This window comes from Scyliorhinus canicula, chromosome 6, assembly GCF_902713615.1.
Source record: "Scyliorhinus canicula chromosome 6, sScyCan1.1, whole genome shotgun sequence".
NCBI classification, from domain to species: Eukaryota; Metazoa; Chordata; class Chondrichthyes; order Carcharhiniformes; family Scyliorhinidae; genus Scyliorhinus; species Scyliorhinus canicula.
Window position 1 is genome coordinate 120303629 of NC_052151.1, and position 23489 is coordinate 120327117.

The following is a 23489-nucleotide window of genomic DNA, read 5'->3' on the forward strand; positions in this document are numbered from 1 at the left end:
TTAAAATTAACTTGTGAATTAAATTTTAGTGTAGGTGTGCATTCACTAAAGAAGCAACAGCTTACAAACTCAAGCCTGCCATATAGGACAACCATTTATACATACTAATTGAAGACTGTATTTACAGTGACTTTCTTACCTCGTATTCTTGGATTGAAGCATAGTGCTGAGCTATCTTATGATAGTATTTGTAAGATGTTTTGTCATCTTGAAGCTCTAAAATATGGACTGCTTTTTTCCACTGCCGCGCTCCAATACTTGCTTCAATCGCTTTTGTAGAACACCTGGTAAACAAATTGAAAAGTTTGTACAAGTATAATTTACATGGTATATTGCTATATAATTTAAGAGTTGTTACTGCAGACAACTTCCAACCTTTGAAATACATGGGCATTTAGTGCCATCGAGGGGGTAATTTTATCCCACAAGATTGGGAAGGAAACATTTGATAAAATCTCAAAATCAAATCTGACCCCATCACGAACTTGCCCACACATGGTTTAAATGGAGGCAGGAAGATAGGCAGGCAACCCACTTCCAGGATAGTCATTTATATATTTTAATGAGGCTGCATGCTTCTGATTTTATCTCAGGAAATCTGAAAGGCAGGTGAGGACAGGTGAAGGATTGAGTATTTTTTCAGAACTAACTGTGGAACTAAAGGAACAGGAGTTCTGCCCCACCCCCCAACCCAGGCCCCAAGCTAACTTGCTTCTATCCCACCATCAGATCCGCCCAGCTTCTCTGATTCCACTTTCCCAGTATTAAACCCTTGGTTTTGATCACTACCAAAACCCTCAGCACTGCCCTTGATTTCTCTTTAACCCTCCACACTATGCCGTATCCCCATCTCTCATGATTATTATCCCAAGAAGCCAAAAACCTCTCTGTTCCTCTGGTGTGCACCCTCTTGACAAACAAATAAGCCTAACAATCAGGCTGACTTCGGGGTAGTGAAACTGTCAAAACAAAAACACACAAACGTGCATTGTGGAGTCAGAACTTCCCAGCAATTCTGTGGAACCTGGACTTCTGAGTTTTTAAAAGCTTTGTTCATGGGACGTGGGCGTCACTGCCTGAGCCAGCATTTATTGCCCATCCCCAATTGCTCAAGGGGACAGTTAAGAGTCAACCACATTGCTGTGGGTCTGGGGTCACATGTCGGCCAGACCAGATAAGGAAGGCAAATTTCCTTCCCTAAAGGACATCAGTGATCCAGATGGGTTTTTACCACAATTGACAACGGTTTCATGGTCATCATTAGACTTTTAATTCCAGATATTTTATTGAGTTTAAATTCTATCACGTTCCATGGTGGGATTCGAACCCGGATCCCATAAGAATATAGGAACATAAGAACTAGGAGCAGGAGTAGGCCATCTGGTCCCTCGAGCCTGCTCCACCATTCGATGAGATCATGGCTGATCTTTTGTGGACTCAGCTCCACTTTCCAGCCCGAACACCATGACCCTTAATCCCTTTATTCTTCAAAACACTATCTATCTTTATCTTAAAAACATTCAATGAAGGAGCCTCTACTGCTTCACTGGGCAAGGAATTCCATAGATTCATAACCCTTTGGGTGAAGAAGTTCCTCCTAAACAGTCCTAAATCTACTTCCCCTTATTTTGAGGCTATGACCCCTAGTTCTGCTTTCACCCACCAGTGGAAACAACTGCCCGCAGTCTATCCTATCTATTCCCTTCATAATTTTATATGTTTCTATAAGATCCCCCCTCATCGTTCTAAATACCAACGAGTACAGTCCCAGTCTACTCAACCTCTCCTCGTAATCCAACTCTTTCAGCTCTGGGATTAACCTACTGAATCTCTTCTGCACACCCTCCAGTGCCAGTACGTCCTTTCTCAAGTAAGGAGACCAAAACTGAACACAATGCCCCAGGTGTGGCCGCACTAACACCTTATACAATTGCAACATAACCTCCCTAGTCTTAAACTCCATCCCTCTAGCAATGAAGGACAAAATTCTATTCGCCTTCTTAATCACCTGTTGCACCTGTAAACCAACTTTTTGCGACTCATGCACTAGCACACCCAGGTCTCTCTGCACAGCAGCGTGCTTTAATATTTTATCATTTAAATAATAATCCAATCCAGCAACAATACCACTCTGCCACCACCTCCCCTTGTGTGTTTCCAACACACAATTTCCCTTCCCCTCTTGGGAATACTATCCCAATAAATATTGAGTCTTGAATGCCTAGAGAAAGTATTCTTTTAGATTCATGCAGTTCAACCTACCCGGCCTCAATGTAATGATTAATTGCAGTATCCAGCTGTTTCTGTTGTACCAAGTAATCTCCCCAGGCTTCCTCTAACTTCACAACCTCTGATGGAAAAACAGTTCTCGACAACTCCACCGCTGTAATCAGATTGATAAAGCCTTTAAGTAGAGCAACAGCACAATTTGGTAATTTTACAAAACTTTTCACAAAGACTGAGGGCTATTCATCAGCCTGTTTGAGGCCAACAGCAACTAAGGAAAGGCATCATTAAAGTTACAGTGGTTCTTTATGCACCATAACTATTGATCCAAGTATTAGGAGAACTATATACCTTTCCTGAAGGCATTGCCTTTCCGGTAGCAATCCAATGCCCTTTGGTAATTTCCAATTTTTTCATAGAGATCTCCAGCCTAGAGGAAAAAGATAAATAATAATAATGTTTATTGTCACAAGTAGGCTTACATTAACACTGCAATGATGTTACTGTGAAAATCCCCTCGTCGCCACATTCCGGTGCCTGTTCGGGTACACGGAGGGAGAATTCAGAATGTCCAATTCACCTCACAGTACGTCTTTCGGGACTTGTGGGAGGAAACCAGAGCACCCGGAGGAAACCCACGCAGACATGGGGAGAACGTACAGAATCCGCACAGACAGCGACCCAGCCGGGAATCAAACCTGGGACCCTGGCGCTGTGAAGCAACAGTGCTAACCACTATGCTACTGTGCTGCCCTAATCATGAATGTACTGGTCCTCTAGTATGCAACTGGTGTTATATCTTGGTTCATCATTATCATCCTCAACATAATACTGGATTAGATCAAACCAGTTGCTTTCATTTCAATACTATACTTATGGCCTGCATTCACCACTTAATTCAGTTCCAGTCATAATTTGGTCTTTGTTTTGTTTTCAGGATCACCTCTCCTCCAGCTATAATTTTAAGCAAACATATAACTCATATGGTTACACACCTTTCTGAATGTCAGTCTTAACAGTGATACTAAGTTGTCCCTTTCCTTATTCATTTTCCAAAAAAGATAATGAGGAAACACAACAAGGGTTTCTTCAATATCAGTAAAAGTGCCCTAGTAAAATAGAACAACAGTCTCTTTGGTATGTTTCTCCTCTTCCGGTGAGAAAGCATCCGGTTTCCGCTTGACAATATGATATTGTAAGCAGCAAAAGATAGGTGTCTCATTCTAATTTCTTTCCTTCCATTTTAGTTTTAAAATATTTTAATTAAAAGAACATCTTTTGTGAATAAATATTCAGTCAATCTAGCACTCCGATACGCAACTGAACTGCTGCAACCAACATTAGATTCATGAATAGGAACATAATGATTTAAAGCAGTGCACGGCCCAAAAAGCAGGAAGGATATTTGAGATTTCAATTTTGATTTGACTCCCTCCCCAACCTTCCAATACTGCCAGATTTCCCATTGTATAATAAAAATTCCAGTGAGCCCAGAACCCATTTCCTCAGATTTTCCCCATCATTCCAAGAACGTGAGACCCAGTGCTTACAAACTCCTATATTACGAGGGTTACTCCTTCGCTGCCACACCGAAATCGCAACCCCAATTATGGTAAATATCAGGATCCCACTGGCAGTGATCGCATATCCCACAAACTGCCCAAGTGCTCTCAGAGCCTTCTCCTCCACTGTTCCCAGAAATACCACCCTTGTAGTCTGGAACTCTGGATCCCCTTAGCATTTCGATTCAATGGGGTTCCCTTTCCAATATTCCCATATTTCAGAGCCACCAAAGTGGCACCTAGGTCACTGCTCTTGCTGACATGTTTTTAAAGCCTCAAACTTACCATGAGTAGATCTGTTATTACTGAACTATAAAAACTACAAATATAGTTTCATTTTGTAGTTTCAAATTCCATGAATTATGCAGCTGACAAGATTGTCAAACAAGTATTAAATCTGAAATCTGTTATCTATTATATAAATACGTGTACTGCCTGTAACCAGAGGATTGCTGAAAATAAGTCTTTAACAGATTTTGCAGGTCAATTCCTAAATGTCCATGGCAAACATGTCAATTAACAGCTATACAACAACTATTCTTAATAGTTACTCTTAATACCCACCCTTTCATAAAAATCCCCTTTAATTAGTGCTGCAGCAATTCGATTGATAATATCACTGTTTGTCATAAGTTCACTCCTACTCAAGACTAAACGGGCAGCTTTTGCAGGAAGGCCAGCTTTCAGGTAGAGATTAACAGCTCCAGCATAATCTCCATCATTCTCTTTCACTTCTCCTGCCTTTTCATCTTGATTTGTTTCCATCAGCCACTTATAATAAGTCCGTCTAAGATTGTCCAATTCAGGGTGACCCTAAAGGAAGAGTCAAAACAGTTGTAAATACCACACAAGGTTGCTCTGAGCAAGATCTAAAGATGAAGAGATATGACTAGTTCTCCTTAGCATGAAAAATATCAGTACAAAAGAGCATAGAACTTTTTTTTTATTTGCAGATGTTATATTGCTATACAAGGATTCAAAGATTATAAAGGATAAACTTGCAATTCACATTATCATATACTTATGTATAAATTACTGCAATTTCCCTTGAAGCTCTTTCAATTTGTCACAGATGCCTCTTGAAAGGATGGGATAATTCAAACCTTCGTTCTATTGTTTATTTAAATATTTTTCAAAATTAAAACTCATTTGAAAGGAAAATTGCACCTAACAGAAATACTGCTCATTTTAAACAGTTAATAATAATGATAGTATCCATGGCTTTCAGTATTTAAAACAAGACTTTTACAATTGGGAATAAGTTGGTATTTTATTTTCTCTGGTGCTTCAATCCAGCAGATCAATTTCTGTTTCTGCTTTTGCATTGCTTAATATTATATGTCAGCACAAAATGATTGCTTTTTCTGTTAAACTTACAGACTTCATGAGTTTTAATTTGTTACACAGAGAGGCTAGGTCCCTCAATTTTTTGTAAAATGCCTGTAATTTTCCAGTAAAATACACATGTTGCATTTCATTTTAGAATTTAGAAACTTGGAATCCAATTTGTCAACAAGATTCCACAAACAGCAACAAGATAAATCACTTGATTTTGTTTCAAAGTGAAAGATGATTGAAGGAAAAATATTGGCCAGGGCATCAGGAAAACTCGCCTGCCCCCTCTCCTCTGCATAGTGCCATAGGATTGTTTATGTCATCTGAAAGACACCACCTCTGACAATGCAGCATAAAATATTGATTCAATGATGATCATGTTTTCACATTTGGCAGGAATGATGAAGTGCAAGCAATTCAAAACAACTTCTTTCTTCACCGAGGTTCTGATGAAAAGTCAGACCTGAAATATTAACTGTTTCTCTCTCCACAGATGCGGCCTGACCTGCTCAGTATTTCTAACGTTTTCTCTTATTTCAGATTGCCAACATTTGCAATATTTGGCTTTTGCTTTTCTGCATCATCTTGTCCATATTCTTTTGTGGATAAATTTTCATTCATTACTCTCCTAGCAATTTAATACCTAACCTGAACTACTGTAAATATCAGTTATTCATTATGCTGGTCAATCTGCAGAACAAATTACCTTGGCTTCAGCGACCATAATACATTCATCCCACATGTGTAGCTCCTGATACATATCCATGGCTTTATCAACAGCATTCTAGAAAAGATTGATAACTGATCAAACAATATTCTAAAGACGAGTAGCAACGTGCTGAGAAAATCAATGCATGAATTCTAATGCTTTTTTTAAAAAATAATTTTTATTGAAACATTTTGTATTTATATAACAACGAACAGCAATAAAATACCAACAATAACAATAACAGTCATAAACATTCGCCCAACCTCAATGAACAACAAAACATATTAACAACAAATTAAATTAACACAATATTAAGTTAAATAACCATAGAAAAAATAGAAACAATAATAAAGAACACCCTCCTTCCTGATGAGCAGCGGGTTGCTGCTGCTATTGACCAAGATACCTATCTTTGAGTCAGAAAGTCCAGAAAAGGCTGTCACCGTTTATAGAACCCTTGTACTGATCCTCTCAGGGCAAATTTGACCCTCTCCAATTTTATAAATCCCGCCATGTCACTGATCCAGGTCTCCATGCTTGGGGGCCTCGCATCCTTCCACTGCCGCAAGATCCTCCGCCGGGCTACTAGGCCAAAACACCGGCCTCTTTCGCCTCCTGCACTCCCGGCTCAGCCGCAACTCCAAATCTCGCGAGTCCCCAACCTGGTTTGACCCTGGATCCAACCACCCTCGACACCGTCCTCGCCACCCCCTTCCAGAATTCTTCCAGTGCCGGGCATGATTCGCTGGACTCCCCGAAAACCTGGTGCACCTGTCCTCACCCCCAAAGAACCTACTCATCCGAGTCACAGACATATGGGCCCGATGCAGCATCTTAAATTGGATGAGACTAAGCCTCGCACATGAAGAGGAAGAGTTAACCCTCTCCAAGGCATCCGCCCAAGTCCCATCCTCTATCTGCTCCCCTAGTTCCCCCTCCTATTTAGCCTTCAGCTCCTCTACTGACGACGCCTCCACTCCTGCGTTACCTTATAAATGTCAGACACCTTCCCCTCTCCGACCCACACCCCCGAAAGCACTCTGTCCATCGCCCCCCGCGAGGGCAGCAAAGGAAATTCTTCCACCTGTCGCCTAGCAAACGCCTTTACCTGCAAGTATCTGAACATATTCCCTTGGGGGAGCCCAAATTTATCTTCCAATTCCCCCAGGCCGGCAAACCTCCCGCCAATAAACAGGTCCCTCAATTTACTGATGCCCACCCATACCACCCCCTAAATCCCCCATTAGTGTTCCCCGGGATGAACCGATGATTTCCACCTAATGAAGCCTCCATCGAGCCCCCCGTTTCCCTCCTATGCCGTCTCCACTGTCCCCAGATTCTTAGGGTTGCCGCCACCACCGGGCTCGTGGTATACCTCTTAGGAGAGAGCGGCAATGGCGCCGTTACCAAGGCACCCAGGCTCGTACCTCTAGAAGACGCCATCTCCATTCTTTTCCACGCCCTCTTCACTCTCGGAGTCCCATGCGCCCACACAAAGCTCAAAATACTGCTAGTCACCCCCTGGGGACGAAGATGGGCAGGCACTGAAAGAGGAACAAGAACCTCGGAAGCACCGTCATTGTGACGGACTGCACCCTCCCCGCCAACGACAATGGCAACATGTCCCACCTTTTAAACTCCTCCTCCATCTGATCCACAAGCCTGGTGAAATTACACTTGTGAGGAGTCCCCCAGTCCTTGGCCACCTGCACCCCCAGGTACCTAAAACTCTCCCCTGCCCTCTTAAGCGGGAGCCTACCAATTCCCTCCTCCTGGTACCCAGGGTGAACCACAAACACCTCACTCTTGCCTAGATTTAGTTTATAGCCTGAAAAGGTCCCAAACTCAACTAGCAGCTCCATCACCCCCGGCATCCCTTCCACTGGGTCCGCCACATACAGTAGCAGGTCATCGGCATACAACGACACCCTATGTTCCTCCCCACCCCGCACCAAACCCCTCCACCTTCCTGAATCCCTCAACGCCATCGCCAACGGTTTGATTGCCAATGCAAACAACAAGGGGGACAGGGGGTAACCCTGCCTGGTCCCTCGGTAAAGCCGGAATTACTCCGACCTCCTCCCATTCGTGGCCACACACGCCATCGGGGCCTCATACAGTAGCCTCACCCATCTAATAAACCCTTCACCAAATCCAAACCTCCCCAACACCTCCCATAAGTACCCCGACTCCACTCTATCGAAGACCTTCTCCGCATCCAGCGCCACCACTATCTCAGCCTCCCCCTCAATCACCGGCATCATGATGACATTCAACAACCTCCGCACATTCGTGTTCAGCTGCCTTCCCTTAACAAAACCTGTCTGGTCCTCGTGTACAACCCCTGGCACACAGTCCTCTACCCTGGTGGCCAGGATCTTTGCCAGCACCTTGGCATCCACATTAAGGAGAGATATGGGCCTGTACGAACCATAGTGCTGGGGCTCCTTGTCCCTCTTTAAGATTAACGAGATCAGCGCCTGCGACATCGTCGGGGGCAACGTCCCTCCTTCCCACGCTTCATTAATTGTCTGCGCCAGCAAGGGGCCCACTAGGTCCACAAACTTTTTATAAAACTCCACCGGGAACCCATCCGGCCCCGGCGCCTTCCCTGACTGCATCTGCCCGATCCCCTCAACCAGCTCCTCCAACTCAATCGGCGCCCCCAACCCCTCCACCTGCTCCTCCTGCACCTTCGGGAAAGATAGCCCGTCGAGAAAACTCTCCATTCCCCTCCTCTCCACCGTTGGCTCCTACCGGTACAGTTCTCCGTAAAAGTCCTTGAAGACCTCATTCACCTCTATCCCCTTCCGCACCACATTCCCATTCTTATCTCTCACTCCAGCAATTTCCCTAGCCGCATCCCGCTTGCGGAGCTGATGAGCCAGCATCCTACTCGCCTTTTCACCATGTTCGTACACTGCCCCTTGTGCCTTCCTCCACTGTGCCTCCGCCTTTCTAGTGGTCAACAAATCAAATTTAGCCTGTAGGCTGCGCCTCTCCCCCAACAATCCCTCCTCTGGTGCCTCCGCGTACCTCCTATCTACCTCCAGGATCTTCCCCTCCAGTCTATCCCTATCACTCCTCTCCCTGTGTGCCCGGATGGATATCAGCTCCCCACGAATCATTGCCTTCAGGGCTTCCCAGACCATCCCCAGCCGGACCTCCCCCGTATCATTTGCCTCGAGATATCCCTCAATACTTGCCCGGACCCTCCTGCACACCTCCTCCTCCGCCAACAACCCCACATCCAACCGCCACAACGGGCGCTGGTCCCGCACCTCCCCCATCTCCAAATCCATCCAATGCGGAGCGTGGTCGGAGATTACAATGACCGAATACTCGGCCTCCTCCACTCTCGGAATCAGTCCCCTACTCACCACGAAGAAGTCTATCCGAGAATATCCTATGTACATGGGAGAAAAAGGAATACTCCCGTGCCCTTGGCCTCACAAACCTCCATGGATCCACCCCTCCCATCTGGTCCATAAACCCCCTCAGCACCTTGGCCGCCGCCGGCCTCCTACCCGTCCTTGAACTGGACCGATCCAGTGAAGGATCCAACACCGTATTGAAGTCCACACCCATAATCAGGCCTCCCGCCTCTAGATCCGGGACACGTCCCAGCATACGCCTCATAAAGCCCGCATCATCCCAATTTGGGGCATACACATTAACAAGTACCACCTTCTCTCCCTGTAGCCTGCTCCTAACCATAACAAACCTACCCCCCTTATCCGCCACCACCTCAGATGCCTCAAATGACACATTTTTCCCCACCAGAATCGCCACCCCCCGGTTCTTCACATCCAACCCGGAGTGGAAAACCTGTCCCACCCACCCCTTCCTCAGACAGACCTGGTCCGCCACCTTCAGGTGGGTCTCCTGAAGCATTGCCACATCTGCCTTTAGCCCCCTCAGATGAGCAAGTACCCTAGACCGCTTCACCGGCCCATTCAGTCCTCTCACATTCCAGGTGACCAACCGGATCAGACGGCATCTCGCCCCCCCTCCCCCGCCGACTAGCCATTGACAATTGTGGTTGTATAAATATAGAAAAAGAACTAACAGCATTTTATGCTTGATATATTTTTAAAAGTATATCAGATCTAATAAACATACAGTGCATACAATATAGGTTTTAAAATTAAAACAGCAGATTCATGGAATCCCTACAGTGCAGAAGGAGACCATTCAGCCCATCGAGTTTGCATCGACCCTCTGAGAAAGCACTCTACATCGGTCCAGTCCCCCGAAACCTCACCTAACCTTTTGTCCCCGCTGCATCTCCACATCATGGCTACCATCGACACCACAAACTGCCAGCTCAAAGTGGAGAGGATCTCCAAGAAGATCGCGCATATAGACACTGACATGAAGTTTCTACAAAGATGTAAGAAAGCAGCCAAGATCCCAAAAGGACTTCAGAGCACAAACCCACTTAAATCAACTTCCAACACAGACTACGCTGAGAGACTCTGCCGTTGCATCTCTCTCACACTCCTCAACCACCTCGTACACCAGCTCAACAGCAGGCGCCACAACCTGGAAACCAATATATAGAGGCCATATTCTCAACTTGCGCTCAGGACGAGGCAGACCAGCTACAGGACAACGGTACTATACCACCTACATTCACACCAGGAAGCTCGAGATACTCGGCATTACCACCAGCAGTAACCAGGCCTCCCCTGGTACCACAGTAGAAAACAATACAGGGAAATCTATTGTCAACTTGTCGGACTACACCCTTCAACCAGACGAAATCGAAGTGTTCAGCAGAGAGCTCAATTTCTGCACCACCGCCAAAACGGACCCCATCAGTCTCACGGCAGACACGGAGGAATTCATCAGGCGAATGAGGCTCTGGGAGTTCTTCTACAGACCTCAGCAGGCTGACAGCTAACCCAAAGTGACAGCCAACGAACCGGAACTGCAGGCCGAGCGATCTGAGGTGCAGCAGTCGAAGAGGAAAGAGTTGAATAGGACCACTGCCCTAGACCCGACATGTACGCTCAAGCCGTCAGGAGTCACGTCAATGCCAGATTCATCAGTTGCATTCACAAGACAGCCCCGAATGTCACCCAAGCCCCAACGCAACGTCATCCGCGCTCTCAAGACCAACCACAACATCGTCATCAAACCAGCAGTCAAAAGAGGGGCCACCGTCACACTGAACAGAACGGACTACTGCAAAGAAGTGTACCGACAACTCAACAACCAGGAACACTACAGAGAGTTACCCGCAGATCCGACCAAAGAGCACACCCGCCAACTCAACAGACTGATTAAGACCTTGGATCCAGACCTTCAGAGCACCCTATATGCACTCATTCCCACAAACTCTACTGTACGGAGATCTCTACTGCCTCTCGAAAATACACAAGGCCAACACACCAGGCCGTCCTATCATATCAGGCAATGGGACCCTGTGCGAGAACCTCTCTGGCTACATTGAGGGCATCTTGAAACCCATCGTACAAATAACGCCCATCTTCTTTCGCAGTACGGCGGACTTGTGACAGAAACTCTGCACCCATGGACCAGTTGAACCAGGAACATTCCTCGTCACAATGGACATCTCGGCACTCGACACCAGCATCCCCCATGACGTCGGCATTGCTGCAACAGCCTCAGTACTCAACACCAACAACTGCCAATCTCCAGATGCAATTCCACAACTCATCCGCTTCATCCTGGATCACAACGTCTTCACCTTCGTCAACAAGTTCTTCATCCAGACACATGGAACAGCCATGGGGACCAAATTCGTACCTCAGTATGCAAACATCTTCATGCACAAGTTTGAACAAGACCTCCTCACCGCACAGGCCCTTCAACCGATACACCAGATACATCAATAATATTTGTCCTTTGGACCCACGGCGAAAAATCACTGAAACAACTACATGATGACAACAATAAGTTCCATCCCACCATCAGACTCACCATGGACTATTCTCCAGAATCGGTTGCATTCTTGGACAAACGCATCTCCAAAGCATGGTCACCTCAGCACCTAGGTTTTACCGCAAGCCCACAGATGACCTCACGATGTTTCACTTCTCCAGCTTTCACTCTCAACACATTAAATAAGCCATCCCTGATGGTCAAGCCCTCTGTATACACAGGATCTGCTCAGATGAGGAGGAATGTAACAGACATCTACAGACACTGAAAGATGCCCTCGTACGAACGGGATATGGCGCTCGACTCTTCGATCGTTAGTTCCAATGCGCCACAGCAAGAATTTGCACAACCTCCTCAGAAGACGAGCACGGGACACAACCGACAGGGTACCCTTCGTCGTCTAGTACTTCCCTGGAGCAGAGGAACTACAATATCTTCTTCGCAGCCTTCAACACGTCATCAATGGAGACGAACATCTTGCCAAAGCCATCCCCACACCCCCACTACTTGTCTGCATAAAACCGCGCAACCTCAAACAGACCATTGTTTGCAGCAAACTACCCAGCCTTCAGAACAGCGACCACAACACCACACAATCCTGTCATGGCAACCACTGCAAGACGTGCCAGATTATTAACATGGGTACCATCATTACACGTGAGAACATCACCCACCAGGTACACATACCCGTGTGACTCAGCCAAAGTTGTCTACCTCATCCGCTGCTGGAAAGGATATCTGGAGGCATGGTACATTGGCAAAGACCATGCAGACTCTGCGACAACGGATCAACGGACATCACGTGGCAATTGCCATGGAACACTCCAGCAGTCAAGAGCATTCAGCCTCTGATCTTCGGGTAAGCGTTCTCCAAGGCGGCCTTCAGGACGCATAACGCAGATTTGCTGAGCAGAAACTCCGCATGCATGACTACAGCCTCAACCAGAACCTTGGATTCATGTCTCATTACATTCACTCCCCACCATCTGCCCTGGGCTTGCGAAATCCTACCAACTGTCCTGGCTTGAGACAACTCATACCTCTTTAACCTGTGATTATCTCTCTCTCCAGTCTCTCTATCTGGATCTACAAAGACTTAATTTCCTGCAAAGACTCTCATTCAAAGTATCGTCTTGCATCATTGACTTTATCTATACGTGAGTTTCTGGAACTCATCTTTTCATTCACCTGAGGAAGGAGCTGTGCTCTGAAAGCTATTGATTCGAAACAAACCTGTTAGACTTTAACTTGGTGTTGTAAGACTTATGCCCACCCCAGTCCAACGTCAGCATCTCCACATCATAACCTTTTGAACACTAAAGGGTAATTTACCATGGCAATCCACCTAACATGCACATCTTTGGCCTGTGGGAGGAAGCCAGAACATCTCCACGGAGGAAACCCATGCAAACATGGGGAGAAAGTGCAAACTCCACACAGATAGTCACCCAAGGTGGAAATCGAACCCGGATCCTGGCGCAGTGATGCATCAGTGCTAACCACTGTGCCATCATGCCAACCCACAATTGACTAGCACTTTACATTTAGTGTAATTATATTTTCATTCAAGAAATATATCCCAGTAAAGGATTTATATTTTCATTCACAGAACTCCTCAAGGTTCCTGAGACAGACCAAAAACTCTGGTATGGACTCCCCAGGTGTCCGCCCAGCCCTATTGAAATGGCAGCGCTGGACAATAACCGAGAGTTTGGGGGTGAAGTGATCGGCCACCGGGTCCGCGAATGACTTTAAGTCTGGGGCAGCGGGATACGTGAAGTTCTTTATCACACTAAAGGCGTGTGCACCACAAGCTATTAAGAGAATCACGGTCTGGCATTCACTGCCAATAATGGCGTTGGCCTGAAAAAAATAACGCATACGCTCGATATACTGTGACCAGATTTTGACACTTGCATCAAATACCTCTAGCTTCCCAAAATACGGCATCGCTGTAGCAGGTGAAAAAAGACCCCCAAAGACTTTTGGAAAGACGGCTGGGTACAGTGAATATAGCACCATCTGCAGCTCCACTTAACCCCCCTTTTGCAGCAGTACCCACTTGGCACCTCGTTACCAGGCAAACAAATTATCCTTTACTCCTGGCCTGATGCTACCCACTCATGTCTCGTAACTCACCATGCATTGATCCTAATTCTATGCTGGCCTCCAAGATATGTGCAGAGCCAGTATCTGAACTGGGGTTATAAGACTTAAATCAAGTGATGGAGACTCTTCATCATTTCTGTATGTTGTCCCTTTCCGCTTTCCAGGTTCCCTGTAGTCGGTCTGGTGTTCTTCTTCGGTGCCTGAAGGCAGGCAGTCAATAGGGGAAGGTTGGTGAGTGGAAGATTGTTGTAAAGAGTAATTGGACCACCATCAGCAGCTTGCTCATCATGCCACACAGCAGGATGAGTGTTTTCTTGGAGTTGAGAACAGGCATAAGGGAGCAACATGCCACCATTCCCAAAATTCTCAGCGATGTTGGCCACTGCAGGTCCTGCTGCAACAGGCACCATGATGCAAAGAACTATTTCCTCTGTAAGGATCAGGACATACAGGTCTCCCTGTCCTTGCCAAACCTGTTGTGTTCCCTTCTATTGCGAGACAACTTGTTCTGCAACCGAGAGGGCAAAAAGTCACTTGAAGAGGTGGATGCAAGTGGAAACAGAGAGAGATGCATGTGAGGCTGGCATATTGGAAGGTGTGTGAGAGTGAGGTAGAATATTTGGCTGTTTTGAGTGCCAGGGAGTGCTGCTGAGTGAGTGGAGATGTAGTTTATTGAGTATCATGAGAAAATGGTGTTATGGTTGATGGAACCATCAATTCAGCGAACACGTGTAGTTGGATCTGAACAGAGGCTTTAATACACTTACAACAGAGCCAGCCTATTCGTCGTTGAACTTCAGATGAACTGGCAGGCTGGCTCTAAGGCACTGATCTTTATACATCGGTCCCAGGGGGAGGAGTTCTGGGCGGAGCCAAGGGAGGAGCCCAGTACAAACTCTCGCATACTCCCAGAGCGACTCCCCCTGGTGGTCGGATAGTGCAACTGCACTTACAATGGTGGATAGTGAACATATATACACGGAGTTATATTGGCAACTATATACAGCATTGATCTTACGACGGGTAGGTAACGAACATATATACATGGAGTGATATTGGCAACTATATATAGTGTGAATCACATTCACCACAATGGTGAGTAGGGGTATCACCACTGATATGGTGCCATTAGATTTCATAGCATGGGCACCAGTCAGCAGCTTCACACTAGTTCAGTCTGTCATTCACATTTTATGTAGGGCATCAAGGCTCATTCTAATTACTCATTCCAATTAGCTAGCAGTGTTTTTGAGCAGGAAATGTTACCACTCAACATTCAGCTGGTGAATAATCATGGTTGGTGAGTCACATGCATTCAAATCCTGTTAAAAAAAATCAAGTCTGGCGGGGGTGATGGCTCAAAGAGTCAGTCTGTCCGGTGGACGAATTGTCCGTTTTGATCTGCGGAGCACCGGGGTTGCAGCCTCTTGCGGTGGCTGGGCGGGCGTCGAGGTCTGGGGTACGGTTGCCGGCTCCGGGGCGAGTCTTGTCTGAGCCTCATACACCTCCTGGTCGAATGGAGACTGGGGGCGCGGGCTGGTGCTGGCGCTCGGGACTGGTGGGGTGAACTCGCAGAATCGGGGGCGCAAGGGGGCGGCCGCATAGGGAACGGGGAAAGGAGTTCCTCGGTGGGGGTAGATGGGGGGCTGGATCCAGCGGGTGCCAGGTCCCGGAGGGATACTGTGTCCTGGCGACCGTCCGGGAACTCAACAAATGCGTACTGTGGGTTGGAATGAAGCAGGCGCACCTTTTGAACAATGGGGTCGGTTTTGTGCGCCCTGACGTGCTTCCTTAGGAGAACCGGGCCTGGCGTCCTCAGCCACGCTGGAAGTGAGACCCCTGTGGTAGTGCCCCTGGAAAAAATGAAGAGCCGCTCGTGAGGGGTTTGGTTGGTAGCTGTACACAGGAGGGATCGAATTGCGTGGAGCGCGTCAGGGAGGACTTCCTGCCATTGGGAAACCTGGAGCTTTCTGGACCCAAGGGTCAGTAGGACAGTCTTCCAGACCGTCGCGTTCTCCCTCTCCACCTATCCGTTTCCCCTGGGGTTGTAACTGGTAGTCCTGCTCGAGGCGATGCCCTTGTCGAGCAGGTACTGATGTAGCTCGTCACTCATAAAGTACGCACCCCGGTCGCTGTGCACGTAGCTGGGGAAACCGAACAGGGTGAAGACACTATGCAGGGCCCTAATGACTGTGTGGGAGGTCATATCAGGGCATGGGATGGCGAAGGGGAATCGGGAGAACTCGTCAATAATGTTAAGGAAGTAAATGTTTTTGTTAGTGGAAGGGAGTGGCCCTTTGAAATCGATCGCAAGGCGTTCAAAGGGCCTAGAAGCCTTGACCAGGTGGGCCGTGTCTGGTCTATAGAAGTGCGGTTTGCACTCCGCACAGATCGGGCAGTCCCTGGTGACCGCTTTTACCGCCTCGTTGGAGAAAGGCAGGTTTCGGGCTCTGATGTAGTGGGTGAGCCGGGTGACCCCTGGGTGGCAGAGGTCATCGTGGATGGCTTTTAGGCGGCTGATTTGTGCGCTGGTGCATGTCCCGCAGGATAGGGCATCCAAGGGCTCATTGAGCTTCCCCAGTCGATATTTGATATCGTAATTGTAGGTGGAGAGTTCAATCCTCCACCAAAGAATTTTGTCATTTTTAATTTTGCCTCTTTGCGAGTTCTCAAACATGAAGGCAACCGACCGTTGGTCGGTAATGAGGGTGAACCTCCTACCTGCAAGGTAGTGCCTCCAGTGTCGGATAGCCTCCACGATGGCTTGTGCTTCCTTCTCGACTGAGGAGTGTCGGAGTTCTGAAGCGGATAGGGTACGGGAGAAAAATGCAACGGGCCGCCCTGCTTGGTTTAAAGTGGCTGCTAGCGCTACCTCTGAGGCGTTGCTCTCAACCTGAAAGGGAGTGGATTCATCCACCGCCCGCATGGCTGCTTTGGCGATGTCGTCCCTGATGCAGCTGAAGGCTTGGCGCGCCTCAGCAGACAGGGGAAAAAGTGTGGCCTTGAAGAGTGGGCGGGCTTTGTCCGCATATTGGGGGACCCACTGGGCGTAGCACGAAAAGAGCCCCAAACACCGTTTGAGGGCTTTGGGGCCATGGGGGAAGGGGGAGTTCTAAGAGTCCGGGTCTGGGCCCAGGACTCCGTTCTCCACGACGTAGCCAAGGATGGCTAGTCTGTTTGTGCGGAACACGCATTTCTCCTTGTTATATGTAAGGTTTAATTTTTGGGCCGTCTGGAGAAAATGGTGGAGGTTGGTGTCGTGGTCCTGCTGGTCATGGCCGCAGATGGTAACATTATCCAGATACGGAAACGTGGCCCGCAGCCCGTACTGGTCTACCATTCGGTCCATTGCTCATTGGAACACCGAAACCCCGTTAGTGACGCCGAAGGGAACCCGGAGGAAATGGAAGAGGCGGCCATCGGCCTCGAACGCCGTGTAGTGGTGGTCCTCCGGGCGGATTGGGAGCTGGTGGTATGCAGACTTCAGATCCACCGTGGAAAATACCCGATATTGGGCGATCTGGTTTAACATGTCTGCGATTCTGGGGAGGGGATACGCGTCTAGGAGCGTAAAGCGATTGATGGTCTGGCTATAATCGACGACCATGAGGAATTTTCCCCGATCTTGACGACCACCACCTGAGCTCTCCAGGGACTGTTACTGGCCTCTGTGATCCCCTCACTGAGCAGCCTTCGGACCTACGTTCTGATAAATACCCTATCCTGCAGGCTGTACCGCCTGCTGCGGGTGGCTACCGGTTTGCAATCCGGGGTGAGGTTGGCGAAGATAGGAGGGGGGGCGATGCGCAGCGTGGCGAGGCTGCAGATAGTGAGTGGGGGCAGAGGCCCGCCGAAGCTGAGGGTGAGACTCTTGAGATTACATTGGAAATCCAAGCCTAAGAGGAGTGGCGCGCAGAGGTCGGGCAAGACATACAGTTTACATTTGGAATAGCTAGCGCCTCGAATCGTTAGCGTTGCTGTAGTGCGGCCTTGGATTTGGATGGAATGGGAGCCCGAAGCGAGGGCGATAGTTTGGTTGACGTGATAAATAGGGCGGGAACAGCGTCTTACCAGGTCTGGGTGTATGAAGCTCTCTGTGCTCCTGGAGTCGAAGAGGCACGACGTGTTGTACCCGTTGATCTGGACCTCCGTCATCAAATTTCTCAGATGCTTGGGGCGAGATTGGTCGAGGGTGACCGTGTTGAGTTGCGGGCCGCGTGGTGGGTGCCCGTGGGAGTCGAATTCTTCCGATCAGGCGTCCTGTCGAGTAGATGCCGCTGCGTTCTGGCGAGCTTGATGCAGGAACACTGCGCTGAGTTGCGGGCCATGTGGTGACTGCCTGGGAGGTCGTACTCCTCCGATGAGCTGTTTGAGTCTGGGGATGCAGCTAGGGCCCGTGCATCGCACGTGGAGGGTGGTGATGAAGATGGCGTCCAAGATGGCGGCCCCCATGAATCGCACGTGGCCGGCCGCATGGTGGAGGTTTGCCAAGATGGCGGCCCCCATGGATCGCACATGGCGGGAGGGGGCGGAGCCTGAGCGTAGGCCGCAGCGTTTTGGGCCCCGCGGGCCTGCTGGTGCTGTGGGCGACGTTTTTGGACTGTTGGGGTGTTGAGGGCTGGGGCCCTTCTGCCGAGGCACACTTTAGCATAGTGGCCTTTCTTTCCGCAGCTGCTGCAGGTCGCGGATCGGGCTGAGCAGTGCTGCCACGGGTGCTGGCTTTGTCCACAGAAGTGGCAGGCTGGAGCAGTTGAATAACTGGTTTGGGGAGCTGAATAGTGGCAGGCTGGAGCCGTTGAATAACTGGTTTGGCGAGCTGAGTAGCTGGCTGGGGGAGCTGAGTAATTAGCTGGAGCAGCTGGATAGTTTGAGTTGTTCACTGGGACAGTAGGGCAGCCGGCTGTGGCAGCGCGATAGCTGGGGGGCCTTGCGGCACAGGCTTGGGGGGGGTCCTCAGGTCGGGGGCCCATGCGGGGTTAGCGGGGTCCGCGGGAAACGAGTTGAGGCTGCGGAAGGAAACTTCCATCGTGATAGCAGCCTCTACGGTAGTCTCTAAGCCCTGGACCCCATTTTCTAATAGTCTCTGGCGTACATAGCTAGATCGAAGGCCCGCTACTAAAACATCCCGCACAGCAAGCTCCCTATGTTCGGCCGCGGTTACGGCCTGGTAATTGCAGTCATTTGAGAGATTGTTCAACTCGCGTGCAAATTCAGCTAAAGTTTCAGTAGCCCGTTGTCGGCGAGTCGTGAACACATGGCTGGCAAAGACCTCGTTCATGGGCCTAATATACATTTTGTCCAAAATCGCCAGCGCAGCGGCGTAGGAACCGGCTGGATTTAGTTGTGTAGAAATTCTGTGGCTTACCCTCGCGTGCAGTAGGCTGAGCTTTTGTTCCTCCGTAGTTTCAGCGGTGCTGATTTCGGCCAGGTAGGCCTTAAAACATTTCAGCCAGTGGCAGAAGGTTTCTTTCGCCTCTGCATCCTGCGGATCGAGTTCTAGATGTCCTGGTTTTAGAACGGATTCCATGCTTTACTTCGGCAGCTTAAGTGTATTAAATTGATGGAACCATCAATTCAGCGAACACGTGTAGTTGGATCTGAACAGAGGCTTTAATACACTTACAACAGAGCCAGCCTATTCATCGTTGAACTTCAGATGAACTGGCAGGCTGGCTCTAAGGCACTGATCTTTATACATCGGTCCCAGGGGGAGGAGTTCTGGGCGGAGCCAAGGGAGGAGCCCAGTACAAACTCTCGCATACTCCCAGAGCGACTCCCCCTGGTGGTCGGATAGTGCAACTGCACTTACAATGGTGGATAGTGAACATATATACACGGAGTTATATTGGCAACTATATACAGCATTGATCTTACGACGGGTAGGTAACGAACATATATACATGGAGTGATATTGGCAACTATATATAGTGTGAATCACATTCACCACAATGGTGAGTAGGGGTATCACCACTGATATGGTGCCATTAGATTTCATAGCATTGCATCTGGGTCTTCTGTTCTCAACCATGGGCACCAGTCAGCAGCTTCACACTAGTTCAGTCTGTCATTCACATTTCATGTAGGGCATCAAGGCTCATTCCAATTACTCATTCCAATTAGCTAGCAGAGTTTTTGAGCAGAAAATGTTACCACTCAACATTCAGCTGGTGAATAATCATGGTTGGTGAGTCACATGCATTCAAATCCAGGTTTCTGGAAGCTGTCACGATACCAGCAAACTGCACTAGTCACCATGCCCCACTGTTTGACCCAGCTCAGCATGTCAGAGTTTGGCTGTTTGGCGACCAGGGCTATCGTCTGTATGTGAGGCTCGTAATTCCTATGCGTAATTCCTGACCCACTAATGAATGGAGATATAACCAGAGTGTGAAACCATGAGAGCACAAAACACTGCACTGATCAAATGCTTTCACTTTTACAGACTGCTTCCTCCAGTACAGTTCAGAGAGACTCCCAGATTGTCTGCTGTTCTCTGCATTTTGCACAACTTTGCAATGCAAGAGGGCTACACAGTGGTGCAGTGGTTAGCACTGCTGCATCACAGCGCCACGGTCCCAGGTTCGATCCCGGCTCTGGGTGCACATTCTCTGTGTTTGCGTGAGTTTTGTCCCCACAACCCAAAGATGTGCAGGGTAGGTGGATTGGCCACACTAAATTGCCCCTTAATTGGAAAAAATGAATTGGGTCCTCTAAACTTATAAAAACAAAATAAAAACGGTGCAATGCAATGAGGACAACCCATGGGACCAGAAAAGCGAGATGACTTTCCCAATCGACTGAGGATGACTTAGGACATAGAACAGCTGGCATGCAGAAGGTGGTCATTCGGCCCATTGAGTCTGCACCGACCGTCTGAAATAGCAACCCTACCTAACCTGTACGTCTTTGGACACTAAGGGAGGAAACCTGAGCATCCAGAGAAAACCCACGCAGACACCGGGAGAATGCACAAACTCCACACATTCACCGAAGGCCGGAATTGAACCCGGGTCCCTGGCACTGTGAGGCAGCAGTGCTAACCACTGTGCCACCGTGCTGCCCCATAGCAAGGACAGAGCAAACGTTGAGAGAGATGGGGAAACAACAGCAGCTTACGGCCAATGCTGATTCAACAGTTAATTGCCGCACTGATCTACTCATATCTCTAACCTCACTGCACACTGCCATATTAAAACTCCTAAATACCACCTCTATACATCAGGCTCGTGATAGTGCTTTGCACTAAGGAACTGCCAGTCTGACAAACTCATATATATTACCTCTCACCCTTTCAGGCTCAGTGGCTGGAATGAAATAACAATGAAGACAAAGTAAAAAGTTGTGATGTTTTTCATGCCAGCCACAAGAGGCATTATGTATTAACCTTTTCTCAAGTGACACCTAGTCCTTTCTCCCACTCTTATGAGGGACTCCACTCCATCAGTATTCAAGCGTGGACAATGGAAGGTTGTAGATGGCCATGAGGGTCTTTTGTGTTGACCTTCTGGGGTCTAAACAAGGGTAGGACCAGATGATGGCTGCAGCATATCAGCTGCTGATGTACTCCGGCTTTCTGATTCCACGCTGGGCTATAGTCGAGAGTGTGACGAAACAGCAGCCATACTGCCACCTTGAGAGGAGGAAACAAGTGCCACTCACATGCCACTATCACTCTCCTATAGGCTGCAGTTCATCACTCAAACTGATTACAGGAGAGTGGACTGCAGGAGATCAATCTCATGATTAAATACTACGCACATGGACATTATTAACCACCTCACCCAGGCCTGTTGCAGCATTCATTGGGTACTTTCCTGCCATCAGAGGAGATTAACCTCACCTACTCCAGAAGAATCTCCATTGCTATCAAAGAATCAAGGTGTCCTTCCCAGAGATACATTGCGCTCCAGAAACCACTCAGGGGCAACATGGGTTTGTACTAAACTGAGTGACACCACACATTCAGAGTTGGTGACTCCTTAAATAGGCAGTGGGCTTGCCGGAAATCCCACACTTGAATTGGGAGGGCTGCCAGAAACACGTAAGCAGCTCTATAATGCAGAGCAAATAAAGTTCACTCATCAAAATGGTGCAGGTCTCAGACTTGTTCTGCCACAGGGCCTGGCAAAAGTAAATTGCCACAGTAAAAAATAGCTGAACCCCTCCCTGCGATTACATTAAATTACACTTTTTTTTTAATCATTTAGTTTCATGGTGGCCTGTAATATCAGAATAAAGCCAGTAAACAATATCAAACAGCAATATTTCTGAACAAATGATTGAAATATGCCAGTGTGTGCACAGACTCAATGTCTGTTCAAAATTCAGGATGCAACAATTCAGAGACATGCATTTCCTTTTAAAAATCTATTACCTAGACCAAATAGTAACCGACAAATCTATGCAATAGGATAACAATTACCCTCAAAATATTTTAATTAAAGCAAAAATTTTGGTTCAACATGAAGATTAAGTATTAGAACAGAGCACAGGCTAGAGTGAAGAAAACTATACTAAACAGCATTCAAATAGTCTTTGTGTACAAGTTTCAGTGTACGTATAAATAAAATTCAGTGGAGCCACATACTATTCTGTAATGGCTTTAAATTATTTAATAATTTTGCACACATACTTGTTCCAGAAAGTAACTTTCTGCTAATTTGTAGTTTTTTTCCAACATAGCCAATCGTGCACGAACAAGGTAATTCTCTGTGCCATCACCTCCCTAAAAAAAAATTAAATGAAAATCTGATGTTTTTATTTTATCGAGAATAGTTCAATGGTAATCTGATATCCAAACAAAACTTACATTAGAACACATTTAAAATAACTGATTGAGTGGCACATTACAAAACACACAAATAGGGAGTTTGCAAAAAAGTATAACTGCATTTTATCTAAACAGTTCAAGTTTCCTTCACAGCAAATACATGCTGGAATTAATCTTCATCTCCCAGCATGCAATTGTGGGTGCAACACACTGAAGGTGCATTTTGAGACAGCATTCGCCATTTTCCTGTGGCCCACATTATTACGGACTTTGGCCTCTGGTAGTGACCCTTATTAGCTAGAATAAAGGAACTGAAAAATTCCCACTATTACAGGGGTTTGAAATGGAAGCAATGATGTTAAATCAGCAGGTCAAACAGAAGACCCACGGAGATTATCAATAACTTCCCATTTTTATAGGTAACAATATTGTTGGAAAAAATATAATCTGTTTGAAAAGGTACTACTCTAAAAAGGAGGGGGCGGGGCGGGGGTGTTGGGGAGCGAAGCTTCAAAGGAGGGTGAATGATGACAAAGTTGGAGAAGGAAGAAGTGTAGATCGAGAAGGGGAAAATTAGGGAGTTTGCATGATTTTGCATTTGGTATCACTTTTTATGTGACTGCAACATGACTTTTTGGAATTACAAATCTCCAGTCCAGAATAAACTTTCAAATCCTGAACTGTTGACCCTGCAAGAATTAAAGCAGAATATACAGCAGTGATCAGATTAATACAGAGGAACGCTTAGGTTTTGTGAGGTGCCTTAACAGGCATGGTGTCAGTACCTAACTAATGTCATCAATTATAAGGTTCGCTGTTGATCACACAACAGCTAATCATTTGGTAAATATGACATCAGAGCTATAGA

The 23489-nt window shown here is 47.4% G+C and overlaps 1 protein-coding gene across 1 annotated transcript in view; it reads right to left on the reverse strand.

Moving 5' to 3' along the window:
- Nucleotides 1–23489, reverse strand: part of ift172 (intraflagellar transport 172) — a 226127-nt gene that overhangs the window by 126123 nt on the left and 76515 nt on the right. The window contains exons 20-25 of the mRNA XM_038800014.1: nt 22484–22576; nt 5830–5907; nt 4353–4601; nt 2578–2656; nt 2263–2383; nt 140–284 (exon numbers count right to left, since the gene is read on the reverse strand). Coding sequence (XP_038655942.1) covers nt 140–284; nt 2263–2383; nt 2578–2656; nt 4353–4601; nt 5830–5907; nt 22484–22576 — 765 coding nt within the window. The remainder of the gene's footprint in view (nt 1–139; nt 285–2262; nt 2384–2577; nt 2657–4352; nt 4602–5829; nt 5908–22483; nt 22577–23489) is intronic.